At 29.6% G+C, this 12,951-nt stretch overlaps 1 protein-coding gene across 3 annotated transcripts; it reads left to right on the top strand.

The window, feature by feature from the left end:
• The first annotated feature begins 8,346 nt into the window (after positions 1-8,346).
• On the top strand, positions 8,347-12,908 carry LOC100101861 (protein REVEILLE 7-like). Of its 3 annotated transcripts, XM_003534041.5 has the most exons (7): positions 8,347-8,574; positions 8,847-8,942; positions 10,419-10,511; positions 10,628-10,739; positions 10,830-10,891; positions 11,112-11,537; positions 11,658-12,908. In XM_003534041.5, exons 2-7 carry the CDS (start codon positions 8,931-8,933, stop codon positions 12,351-12,353), a joined length of 1,401 nt encoding a protein of 466 aa, XP_003534089.1. In that variant the 5' UTR covers positions 8,347-8,574; positions 8,847-8,930; the 3' UTR covers positions 12,354-12,908. The 3 variants fall into 3 exon arrangements, with proteins under 3 accessions (XP_003534089.1, XP_040860909.1, XP_040860908.1); XM_041004974.1 differs by lacking the exons at positions 8,347-8,574; positions 10,830-10,891 and adding an exon at positions 10,190-10,313 and having other exon boundaries at positions 8,845-8,942; XM_041004975.1 differs by lacking the exons at positions 8,847-8,942; positions 10,830-10,891 and having other exon boundaries at positions 8,408-8,574.
• Positions 12,909-12,951: the final 43 nt, after the last annotated feature.

The raw sequence follows: 12,951 nt of genomic DNA, 5'->3' as shown, positions 1-12,951 counted from the left end.
ATATATATATATATATATATATATATATATATATATATATAAGATAAATTTCCTAGGAAACAAGTTTAGTTTGGAATGGGATGGGGGATTTTTTTTTTCTTTGTTCTATTCAAAATACATATTCACAACGTGACCTATCAATTTTTCTGAATATTTGTATTAGGCATATCCATCTTATCCCCCCACACACCCATGTGAAGATTGTTCAGTTGCCCATGTTTGTAGGTTTCCTCTACCCCAAGAAGAAGAGGTCTCAATTCTCTGATGGGATCTGCATAGATCAATTTTATGGCCCAGAATGAAACCCTAACCCCAAAAAGCTAAAGGGGTCATGTGATCCACTATAAAGAACCCTGTCTAGAGAAACAAACCTTGTAATAAATATATTTAATATGTGAAATAAAATACTAATAAAAAGTAAAATTAAGTTTAAAGAATAATAATAAAGAGGAAAATATTTATTAAAGAATGGTGGGGGCAAAAATCCGTAGGCCAGCCTGAAAGGACATAAGACAGATCTGCCTCAGATTTGTGCTTGTGTTGTTATTGACTTGGAAATGTTATCTAGGTACGTGTCTCATAGGCCATCAAGATTTTCGATTTCTCCAACTAACAAACAAACAACTTCTCCTAAACCCTAGTGCATTTGTGGCTCACAATTTTTTCTGCCTTTTATTATTCGGACGAGTCACTATATTTGAAAGCAAACCCTTCTTTTTCTTTCTAATTAAGCACCAACGTCTAGATACTTCATTTGTAGATTGATTATTTTTAATAAACAGAAAAAACATGCGCTTCATAACTTGACTAATTTCTTTCGTCTTATAAAATTAGCTCAGCTTATTCCTTCTTTTTTTTAAATAACCTTTCTCTTCAATATTCATCTTTCCAAAACTAAAAGAAACGACAGTTTATTGGTTCGTAACTTACTCCGAAATTATAAATAAATGAGAGCTCATAGGATTTTAATAATATTTTTTATCAACAAAGGTTAAAGATTAATTATTAAATTTTTTATTAACAAAAGAAAAATCAAACTCACAATCTTTTTTTTTCTTCTATCACTCAATCAGTCTTATAATTCCTCACAATATTAATTGCTAGTTTTATAAAAATGTAGGTCAAAATATTTAAATCTATAATATTCTCTCATTATTTCTTTTTCTTTCCACTACCAATTTAATTTTATAACTCATAAAATTTTAATAGTGATAGTGTGTATTTGGTATTATATCTGTATAAACTAACAGAATTTGTAAATTAATTTCTCATAATATGATAAATTGATGTTTGAATTCTTGTTGAAAAATATATTTATATTTAATATTTGATTATATTTCAAACAAAATCATTTTTAAAAGAAGACACTTGTCGGATGAAAAAGAATCATCAGAATAAATTAACAAATGAGATTAAATAATAATAATGATAGAATATTATTTCAGCCATTTTTTTTATAAGCATTTATACTCAAAGCAAATTATGAAATTAATATCAAAGGGCACAGAAATATTTGTGATTGATTTATGGAGTAGACTATTTACCGACTTATTCATCAAAGTACAATGTCATAGAAAAGCTTTATAATGGCTAATGAGAAGGGAAAATGAATGAATGGGAATATCTTGCACTCCAAAGCTATAATGAACTAAAAAAAATAGAAAGAAAAAAAACGAAAGAAGAAAAGAGAAATGAGGAGAGGAAGCAATGTGAATAAGGGGTTGGCGTTTAGGGTAAATAAGGGGGAAGTGGAAGGCTGAGGTGGCCATCAAGCGCAGGGGAAGGTATGGTGGGGACCACACCAAGGAATGACATTCACATATATGAAAAATATTTGTTAGATAATGTATACCACTTGAGTGAGAAAGAAGATATAAGATATAAGTAATTAATTTAGTTGATGGTGTAATATAATAAGAAGAGAAAGATAAGAATATATAGAAAAAAATTGTTGATTGAATGTCTAAATATATATATATATATATATACTCACAGTCACAGCTCACACCAACTAGGTTGAGGGTTGAGGCAACCTTCCCAGCCGTCTCTGCCTCTCCTTTGTTTTTAGTGATTCTAGATATTTGACATTTTTTTCATTTTTGATAATTTTTACATTTATTTATTCATATCTAATGATTCAAATATCATGGTCAAAAAAAGTAATTAAGAAAAAATAACTTCATTCAAGACAATCGAACAAATCAAAATCGAACAAATTTTTTTGATGATAATTAATTTTGGTATTAATAATATAGTAACAAAAAACAAATTTCCAAAAAAAATAATGCCCTTTAATATTAAGGATTAGAGCGTGGTTGAAAGAATCTTTTTACAATTTATCTTGATTTATTTTATTCTATAAATACAGAAGAATTCATTAAAATAGATGATCATATGTTTTATTAGTAAAACAAAAAATACATAAAAAACTATATCGGTAACAACTGATGCGATATTTATGTACTGATGTTTTTTATATTAGAATGAACATTCTAATATAAAATATTTTAGATACGTTCTTTATCAACTTATCTAAAATGTGAATGCCTTTTGCAATTTTTAATTATTTTCTTACAAAAAAAAATCTAAATTGGTTGTACAAGAAATATGTTTTTAATTAATTCTTTATCAATCAATCTAATGTTGAAATTTTATGAGATTTTTATAAAATATTAATAATTACCCGAAACACATTAGATGATCAAGAAGAATTTTAAGAATATCTGAATTTATAATAATTAATCAAATAAACACAGTAAAATATGTAGATAATAGATAGTTTTATGGTTCTTTCTCAACAAGAACTTCTTTATTCTTTAACATGAACTTCGTAATTCTTTATATGTGACAGCTTGATATATTGGGTATCATAACATTTTTATAATGTGTTAATTTAATAAGATTTTCATTATTCCTGATGGACTAACATTGACATCTGTTCATTTAAGTTCATATGATATGATTTAGTTATTTAACAGACTCACTTAATTTGATCATGTAAAATAAAATTTACTAATAATAAATAGTTAATATAATTATTTTATAATATTAGCACAAATTAATTATTAGAATAGAAAATTTCAACATCTAAATTATAAATGCCTTTTCCAAGTTTTGAAATTCTTAACAAGACTTTATAGGTGATTGAATTATACAAACAATTATTTTCTATATCTGTTTTTCATGCAATTAATTGATCTAGAATGTCGACGTCGACTCTTTTAAACTTAAAAAATTTGGAACAAAGCTTTTTGGATCGATTGCATTAAGAACCAATCTAGATTGACTCTTAGTCTCTTTGCCTAACCAATCTAAAAAAATTCATAACTTTTTTTCATTTCAGTAACGCGTTAATATTTTTGTTTTTGTTCCAATTTAAGCTCTTGTTCTATGGTTCTAAAATGCCTTGAAAATTGTATTTTCAAACCGATGTACATCTTGACAACATTAATGTCTCACTTATACAAGTATGATTTCAGTTTGCGTTTTCTCTTTATGCATCTCTTTGATTCCGTTTTTCTTCATGTATGTGTTTGTTTGTCTATATTATAGTGTGTACTCATCTTGCACAACCCCTAGCCTAATGATGAGATGAATCTTTGCTCTTTCGTGAGGTAATGTCCATTGTCTCTCTGATATAACTTTTCTCTCAATCCCTACCCTTGTTATCTTTCTCTTATAGATTATGAGCATGTGTTTTGTTTGAAGATTCCAAACACTATCATCAACTCGCATTAGAAATGTTTCCATAGACATCAACAACAAAAAATGAAACTTATACGCAAAATAATGTATAAAATTAAAAAGTTAAATAATTAATTTTGTAGTTATTTTTTTTAAAAAATAATGCAATGACATAAAATAACTTAAGAGGATTGATTTAGGCCTCATTTGAGGTGATTGCAAGTTTCTTGGTTTTTATATTTCAAATTTAAACTTGAAAACAAAATGTGTTAGGATAAAAGAGATCTAAAATATTTTTCAAATGAATTTTAAAACTATTTAAATTCACTTTTACAAACAAAAAAAAAATTGTTCTGGTTTTAAGATTTTAAAAGTTATTTCATCCTTTTAATATTTTTCTCCACTATTTTTTGTCTTTTGCTTAATTAGTTTTTTTTTTTTTTCAGTTCCATTCACTCTTTGTCAGAGATGACAAAATAGGTTGAAACAATTGACCCAACTCGAAAACGTGTGACTTGGGTTTTAAATTTTGGGCACAAGTTAAATTAGTCTTTTTAGTCTAATTTGATCATGTCTTGATTTAAATTTAGCTTGTAAAAACTCATAAACTTAACTTTCATTGAGCTTGAGACTTGTTTTAGAAGCTGGATTTGAATGTGAGATTTTTGGCTATGGAATCGTTATAGCATGTTAACTGCGTCAAGCATACGATCAACCTACGTGTTGAATTTGCATGATAAATATAAGGTTTAACTGAGCTTTAAATTTTGCACACAAATTAAATTTGAATGCTTTTAGTCTGATTTGATCATGATATTTGCGACTTTATTAAGCCCACTAATGACCTAACTCAAACTCTCTTGATGAAATGCATGGTTTATACTTTCATTTTTCTTTTTTAATACTGACACGAAATTTTATTTTATTTTGATTATAATAAGAAAATAATTAATAAATTAAAAAAAATCATTTTTTTGAATATTTAATTTAAATTTTAAAGTACATCATTTTTTATACTTGATTTTTGTAATTTTCTTAAAAGTGTCAATAAAATATGAAAATTAGTACAAGTTAAACACATATCACAAAATGGAAGTGAAATTTATTCCTACTTATAAACATATAATTAATCCCTTTTGTTAATATTGTGAAAAGATTTCATAGCATGCGTGAATTAAGCTCAAACACTTAAAAATTACATCAAAGTGTATTTTTCTGCATTTAAAAATAAGTATTGTTGGTAGCACTGTTTCATCTTGGTGGTTGATGGGCGTTACTGTGTCTGGATTTTTCTTCACGTAACTGTGCAAGTTACAAACGATTGCAGCACGCGCACCACCAGTTCCAATATTACAAGAGAAATGTTAAGGTCATATTCTTTAAAATATTTTTTTAACATACTCTCTTCACTAAACTGTGCAAGTTACAAACGATTATAAAATTTAGTGCGTCCTATATCTTATTTAATTATTTCATCTTTTAATTTTATAATTTTTAATATATTTTAATCAATAAAAAGGTTGTAAATGAAGAAATGTGTTAAAAAAAAATATGTTTTCATCAGCACTCCTCATATTACAATATCAGAATTTTCAATCATTTCATTTTATACTACATTTACAACTATCTATGGCTATTTTCATATTGTTGATGAGTCTTTCATAATATCACTTTTCCATACACATTGTGATTTCTATAGTTAATAATCAAATAAAGATTTGGTTTTAACTAGATTGTGAATTGCATTAGTATTACTTTAAACTAAGGATATTTCTCTATATATTTATTTTTTTTGAAAATATGTTATATATATATATATATATATATATATATATATATATATATCCGAAATTCACGTTAACAATTAATGTATAAATTAAATTTTGTAACTAAAGGATTGATGCATTAATATAAAACTATATTGTATTCATACGAGTAAGAATAATGATCAATCAATTTATTTAATGAAAGAATTTATATTTGATTTTCAACGTGTAATTTTTTATCTAATGGGTTGAGAAACATCTTTAATCCACCCAGAGAAAAAAAATTAAATTTTCTCCACACATTATGATTTCTACTTTTTATTGTTTTACAGAGTAATGCTTGATTAAACATTTCTTTTTTACTAGAAATCACATATATATTCATTAAGTGAAAAAAATCATTATAGCATGAAAAAAATACTCCACGTTGCCATATAAAGAATATATAAATATGATTTTTAGCCAAAACTATTAATAAATTATAATTAAATTTAGTTTATGCAAACATTAATAATTAATATTCCATATATAATATAATATAATTTGAATTGTTTAGTTTTTATTTTTATTTTTGACCAAGGCATTTAAGAGTATAAATAACCTGTATTGTGCAATATTGCATGTATATGATTTCGATCTTCTTGAAAGTTCACAGATGAAAAGGTGATATTTAATTATGATTCCTGCAATTGGAGAGATTCCAGCCACATCTTACAAATACTAAGATCATTGTGGCATATCCATGCACAGTCTTTATTAAAGTAATACCTAATTTCATCTCCCAACAAGTAGGGCCAAGCTGAGTGTAATAATTACAGGAAAAAAAAAAAAGAGAGTTGTTTATTATACTTATGTGTGTAATTAAACAATTTGAACTTAACCATGACACAATTGTGCCAGCCATCAAATTCTATTCTTAAATTCTCAAATTTCAATTATTATCTATTGCTCCTAACACTTTAAAGAATCAGATGCAATATTTTAGATGCTTTTAGCATTATTTTTAAATTAAAATCAAATATATTTTTTTAATAACTCGTATACAAGTTATATTATATATTATTAACTTCTATAATAAAATTTAATAGTAAAGGCAACACTATTATCAACGCAAAATTTAAAATGAAAAGTTCTAATTAAATATATCAAGTCAATAATTTTTTTATATTTCATTAAATAAAATAAATTTAAGAACACATATATATTAGAAAATATCTTGATATAAAAAAATATTGTGAAATATCAAATTAGACTGTTATATTAGCCCACTAGGTTGATCCAATGATGTTTGAGTAGTTTGTGTACAACATTAATTCTAAGTTCAAATCTGTGTCTTTCCACGATAGACGTACAAAAAAAATTACATTATGCTATAAAAAAATTACATCATCAATAAATTTATGTAAAATATAATTTTTATCAATCCAATTAATACATAAATTGCAAGTGTACAATCATTCTAGTAATAAATTATCATTCTTTCATAAACACCGTGCATTTGGCTATGTAATTATTACGCGATCCTAACTTTTTATAATTTATTACTACTTAATATCTTAATTATATATATAATATTGAATTTATTTGTACTTATTGTTTCTTAATTCACTTAATAGGCCGTGATAAGATCAAATATGAGTATATATTTCCGAGACCTTTAATCAGTCTGATTTTTAAAATATTTATTACATAGCTGTAATTTATCTCAGAGATACACTTGTGGCCTCGAAATTTTACATTTATCTCCTAGAGAGAAAAACGCATCGTGTTTGACAAGTACTCTTCAACACTAACCTTAGATTTTGCTGGATCACCTGAAGTGTGTTTGTTTTGTTGGATTGATCTATGCCCTGTACTACTCCTTATGCTAAAGTAAACGCTATTAATTTATTAGTTAGTGGTAGTGACTGTAAGATAATATATTTAATACTAGGTTAACGTTATTCAATACACAAAATAATTAGTCTTTTCAATAAAAATAATTAGCCTTTGATTTTGAACTAGTTGTATTGTAAACAAACTATAATTAATGGTTCCTATTTAGACAAACATAAATAGATTGATGACTCACATAATTGACGTGTTAAACATTAATTGATATCATTAAAAACATTATCTTATTTTAATAATCCTTTAAAACTCTGAATATGAACTAATTTATTTTAAAGTTTCCTATGCCAATAATGGAAGTTCTTGTCAATTAATAGTACTATATTTATTCTTATTTATTTATTTACTAAATACTTTTACAAAACATTGTAAAAACTGTTTCTTTGGGTCAAAAGTAATAGTTTGAAAAAGTCATTTCATAATACTGAAACCCTAGCTAGGTCTAAGACTGAGATTCACATGCTAGAAATGGCGCGTGGGCGAAAAATAATCCAAAATGGCAATAGGTCAAAAAAGGCACACTAAAAAACAAGCCAAAAAAAATATCTTATATTATAATAAAATCTTCTCAATTATCTTCTCAGCACTCATGCCTTCCACAATAAAATCTGCAGCACCACATTTTTCACCAAATAATTATTTTAGCAATAAAATATTAAATATTATTAAACCCGTGATGATTTAAGATTGAACTGTAATATAAATAAGAATAATTTGTTTAAAAGAAGAATTCATATTTAATTTATATTATGTATAAAATTTCATTAAATAAATAATAATTACATATCACTGATGAAATTAGTATCTAATGTTAGTGATGAGATAAGATATCATGATTTCTTATACATGAAAAAAGAATTAATTATTAAATATCAGACATCACAAGCACTCGCCACGTGTCTTTGGGTCCGGACCGTTCTCAGCCACAAACCTTCGTGCCTTCTCGAATCCTCGATGGAATTTTCTTTTCCATTTATTTTTCCTTCCAAAATATTTTCCCTATCTGACGTGTAACTCTCTCCTTTTTTTCTCCTTTTCTATTTTTTTTTTCATTTTCGTAATTTATAATCTCTCTCTTTCTCTCTTCCTCCTCCCCCTCTTCTTTGCTCACACCTTCTTCCGTTGTTCTCTTCCAATTGCCTTGATTTTCTCGGAAAATTCTTATTTTCCGAGAAAGTTCGTGTTTTTACTGTTGAATCGAGAATTCCCAAATCGGGGTGTCTGAAATTCAAAGGTATTCATGGTTCTCTATTTGTGTGTGTGGTTGGAACAAGAACAACATGAATTTGGATTCAGTTCTTCACATGTTTTTTTACATTAATAAATGTTTGATCTGATTTGTGCATTGGTTATTGAAGTTTTATTTAAAGAAAAGAAATTGAGCTATTTATGTTATGGTATGTGATAGAGAATAGAGAAAGTGTAGAGATTATGAGCAATGTTATGTGATTTTTTTATTTGGCAAAAAAAATCACTTTTTCTTTGGTGTGGTTTGATTGGTGACAGCTGTTGTTGTTGTTGGCGGCTGGGGTTAGTCTCTGTGGAGGTTTGGGTGTTTTTTGAGGCAGAGCTTATTCTCATTTTGCTCCAATGGAGATGCAGGTATAATAAGGAACACTCCAAGCTGCCACTTTTTTTTTTTTAATTAGAACAACCTTTGAATTTTGTTCTTATTTTTGCACTTACTGGAGAGTTTAATGATTATAAACATGGAACTGAGGTAGAGGTTGATTCTGTTTTCTTTTTTGTGGTTTTAGTTTTCTATCTGTGTAGAAGTTGTGGCTCATACTGGATGTTGTATGGAAAATGGATTGGAAGATTCTTAGATTTGTTCAATTGTTAATCTCTTAATAGAACAAATTGAAATGGTGTTTAAGTGGTAGCTTTATCAGCATTTAAGTTGCAACATCATTATGGTTGTGTAAACTTTAAAGTGCTTTTCAGATTTCCAGTTTATTGGCTACTAATTGTTTAGAGTACTGTTTAATTCAATGTTGATCTGGTCATCATAATTCAAAATTCTAGTACTGCTTTAAGATTTTATTCTTATGAGGGAAAAGGTGGATGAATTTCCTCAGTGGCTTCTAAATATATAGGGGGATTATGAAGCATGGCTACATGATTTGGTAATTGGGTATTTGTTAAAAGAACAATGGATACTTGACATGGATATGACTCTAATTAATGTAGGTGCAGTTTGGGTTATGGTTAGGTTTGTCTTATGTATAGCTTTTCTGGTTAAGATTGTTTCCCCCCGTTTTGATCACTTTGTCCATTTCCGTTTCTCTATTGGATCAAATCCATTCGTCCGTGTGAATGTTTCACAACAGTTTACAAATATTTTATTCTATTTATGTTAGTTTTCAAATTTATGTGTTTTAGTAAAGTATATTAATGGACCTGTACTTTTAATTTTCGAACATTATTGTATCCAAAGAACCTCGACTTCATGAAAAATTGTAGATAAATGTGGCCACTGTAGCTGCAATTGCAGTTTTGGATCTTAATTTAAAACCTTCCGCAATTGCAGTTTTGAATCTAGATTTAAAACCTTACATGTCAGCCTGTCGGGTACTGAAGTCATACCCATATCCATGCAATGTAGTAGAGAACTTTAACTCATCCTTCCCCCTTAGTAGCTTTGGATGGGAATTACGTAGAAGGAACCATGTCAACATCAGCTGATTATTTTTCATATATGACATTATTGACAGTGTTCTTCCTAGAATATAAATAGATATTTGCTTTGGGTTGAGTATAGATGCATTGGTTAGCATGTGTATTTGAAAGAGATGACAACTAAGCTCGTGTAGACTCCATATAATATGCTGCTGTGTGGTTGGAAGCAGGTCTCAATCGTCTTACGTCCACTCTTCTGGAGACTTTTTCTCCTCTTTTAATAGGAAAAAAGAGAATTTCAATATGAATTCATCCAGTGACTTTATTTCTTAAAAGGAACTGAAATATATTCTAGTGAGCATCATTTTCTTTCATGATCAAATTATCCTTCTCTTTTTCTTTTGTTTCCATTTTTTCATTGGAGGAAAGTTATCAATTCATCTGCTCTATTGAATGTAGGACCAAATAGAAAGCACAAGATCAACCATATTTGGCTCAGCTAGTAACATCCATTCCAATGCTGAAAAGCAGGCCGAAAATGTTGCTCCCAAGGTTGCTTTACTTCACAGATTAAAATGTTCTTTCCCTTTTCATGGAGAAATATGGGTGAAGAACCTTTATGTTGCACTTTTAGTTTGGTTCCTGAAACTTATTTCAATTTCCATCAGGTGAGGAAACCATATACCATTACTAAACAAAGGGAGAAGTGGACAGAGGAAGAGCATCAAAAGTTCCTTGAAGCTTTGAAATTGTATGGTCGTGGCTGGCGCCAAATTGAAGGTAAACATTTTGTCCTGATTTATTCATCTGAAACAAATGATTTTTTCATTTATCTTCAAGTCAGATGAAAGTCATTTTCTCTTCACGCAGAGCATATAGGTACCAAAACTGCTGTTCAGATTCGAAGCCATGCTCAAAAGTTTTTCTCTAAGGTTATTATAACTATTTATTTTAAATTTCAGTAGATTATTGTTGCTGGTAATATGGAGGCCATTAACATAGAATTGGATTTTGATTGTTCCCCAGACCTTTTTCAACTATAAATAACTAAGTGAAAGGATTTTGATCATTTTAAATTTAATAGCATTGAAGTTAGAGAGGAATTTGTTCACGTCTGTGTTCTCATGCATCACACACTTTAATCGGTTTCAGGTTGTGAGGGAATCTGAGGTCAGTGATGAGGGTTCTATACAACCAATTAACATACCTCCTCCTCGGCCTAAGAGGAAACCCCTGCATCCATATCCCCGTAAATCAGTTAATTCTTTCAGAGGACCCACCATACCAAATGAAACAGAAATATCTCCATCTACAAACCTGTTGGTTGCAGAGAAAGACACCCCATCTCCAACCTCGGTGCTATCTACAGTTGGTTCGGAAGCATTTGGGTCTCAATTTTCAGAGCAGACTAACAGATGCCTTTCACCAAACTCTTGCACCACTGATATTCACTCAGTCAGCTTATCACCTGTTGAAAAGGAAAATGATTGCATGACATCCAAAGAATCTGAGGAGGAAGAGAAAGCATCACCAGCTTCACGTCCTTTATCCACTGTTTCTAACCCAAAAATGTGCATGGTATGATAAGCTTCACGATACTTTATGATTTAGCTTCTGAAATAAATTCATGTTTCATAGAACTCTATTGTGGTTAAGGTTTTTTTATACTGATTTTCAAATTCTCTGGTGTTACTGCAGAAACCTGAGTTTAGTTCCAAGGAGATAGAAGATGCTACTGATATGCCACAAACCACTAGTATTAAGCTTTTTGGAAGAACAGTCTCTATGGTAGGTAATCAGAAGTCACTGAAGATAGATGATGATGGTAAGCCGATAACTGTGAAGTCCGATGAAGTAGATGATGTTGAGAATGAGAAGCTTGGCCAATCAGGAGAATCCAAGCAAGTAGATACACAATTATCACTCGGCGTGGTTAGTGGTAACTGGCCTATAACACCCGATGCTGATGGAGCTAATGTGACCAGCATAGAGCCCCCAAAGGAGAACCTATGCTTCAGTGAATCTGCACCTGATGCATTTTTTCCGCAGTGGAGTTTGTCCCAAGGCCTTCCACCTTTCTACCTGAGGCCATGCAATCAGGTCCTAAATCCCTTGCCTCTTAGGCCCTCCTCTTTGAAAGTAAGAACAAGAGAGGAGGAAAGTTGTTGCACTGGTTCCAACACTGAATCAGTCTGTGACATGGAAAACCAAGGCAAGAACTCAGATGCTGTTGATTCTAAGTTTCAAAAATATCACGAGGAAGGAGCTGCACCCCAGAAGAAGCCTGCAAGGGGATTTGTACCATATAAAAGATGTTTAGCTGAAAGAGATGGACATTCTTTTATTGTTGCCATGGAAGAGAGGGAGGGGCAACGAGCACGTGTGTGCTCATAGCCTTACATTCTATTTTTACATGATTCATAATCATGGTGTTAATCAGAGAAAAAAAAAACTGAGAGAAATAAGGACCTGATTTAGGTAGCTGTGATCTAATTGTCTAATTGACAAGCATCTGATTTCCAATTCTTTTTTCCAATATCTTCTTTCTTTCACATGAAAACACTTCATTTCCAATAATTCAAGTGGGGGGCTGGTGGCATTGTTTGTTCTGGTTTTTATCATGTTACAGTTACTTTAACCAAATAGAGACATATAGCAGCAAATTCTGTCGTTACTGTTTTATTTTTCTACTCTTGGCATCTTTGTGTCCTTTTAGTTGCATGATGATTGCATCAGTGATGGGGGTGTTCTAGGGAAGCGTGGACAAAGCACCAGAATGTCACTAGACATCATATCTGTCATAACAATTGGCTCTGGGAAACAAATGATATATGCCAATGTATTAAAGCTTAAAGAGTGTCATGTGCTGATGACTACCTTAGCAATTTGTATATTTGGATTTTCTTTCTGTATCATTATTTTTAAGAATAGATTTTAAACATTGTTGAATTTACGGTGTTTGTGCAATTTTGCTTGTTCCCTATCCTTTAAG

The sequence above is a fragment of the Glycine max genome, chromosome 9 (assembly GCF_000004515.6).
Source record: "Glycine max cultivar Williams 82 chromosome 9, Glycine_max_v4.0, whole genome shotgun sequence".
Lineage (NCBI taxonomy): Eukaryota > Viridiplantae > Streptophyta > Magnoliopsida > Fabales > Fabaceae > Glycine > Glycine max.
The sequence above is the reverse complement of the archived record's forward strand: the minus strand, read 5'-3'. Positions and strand labels throughout refer to the sequence as shown.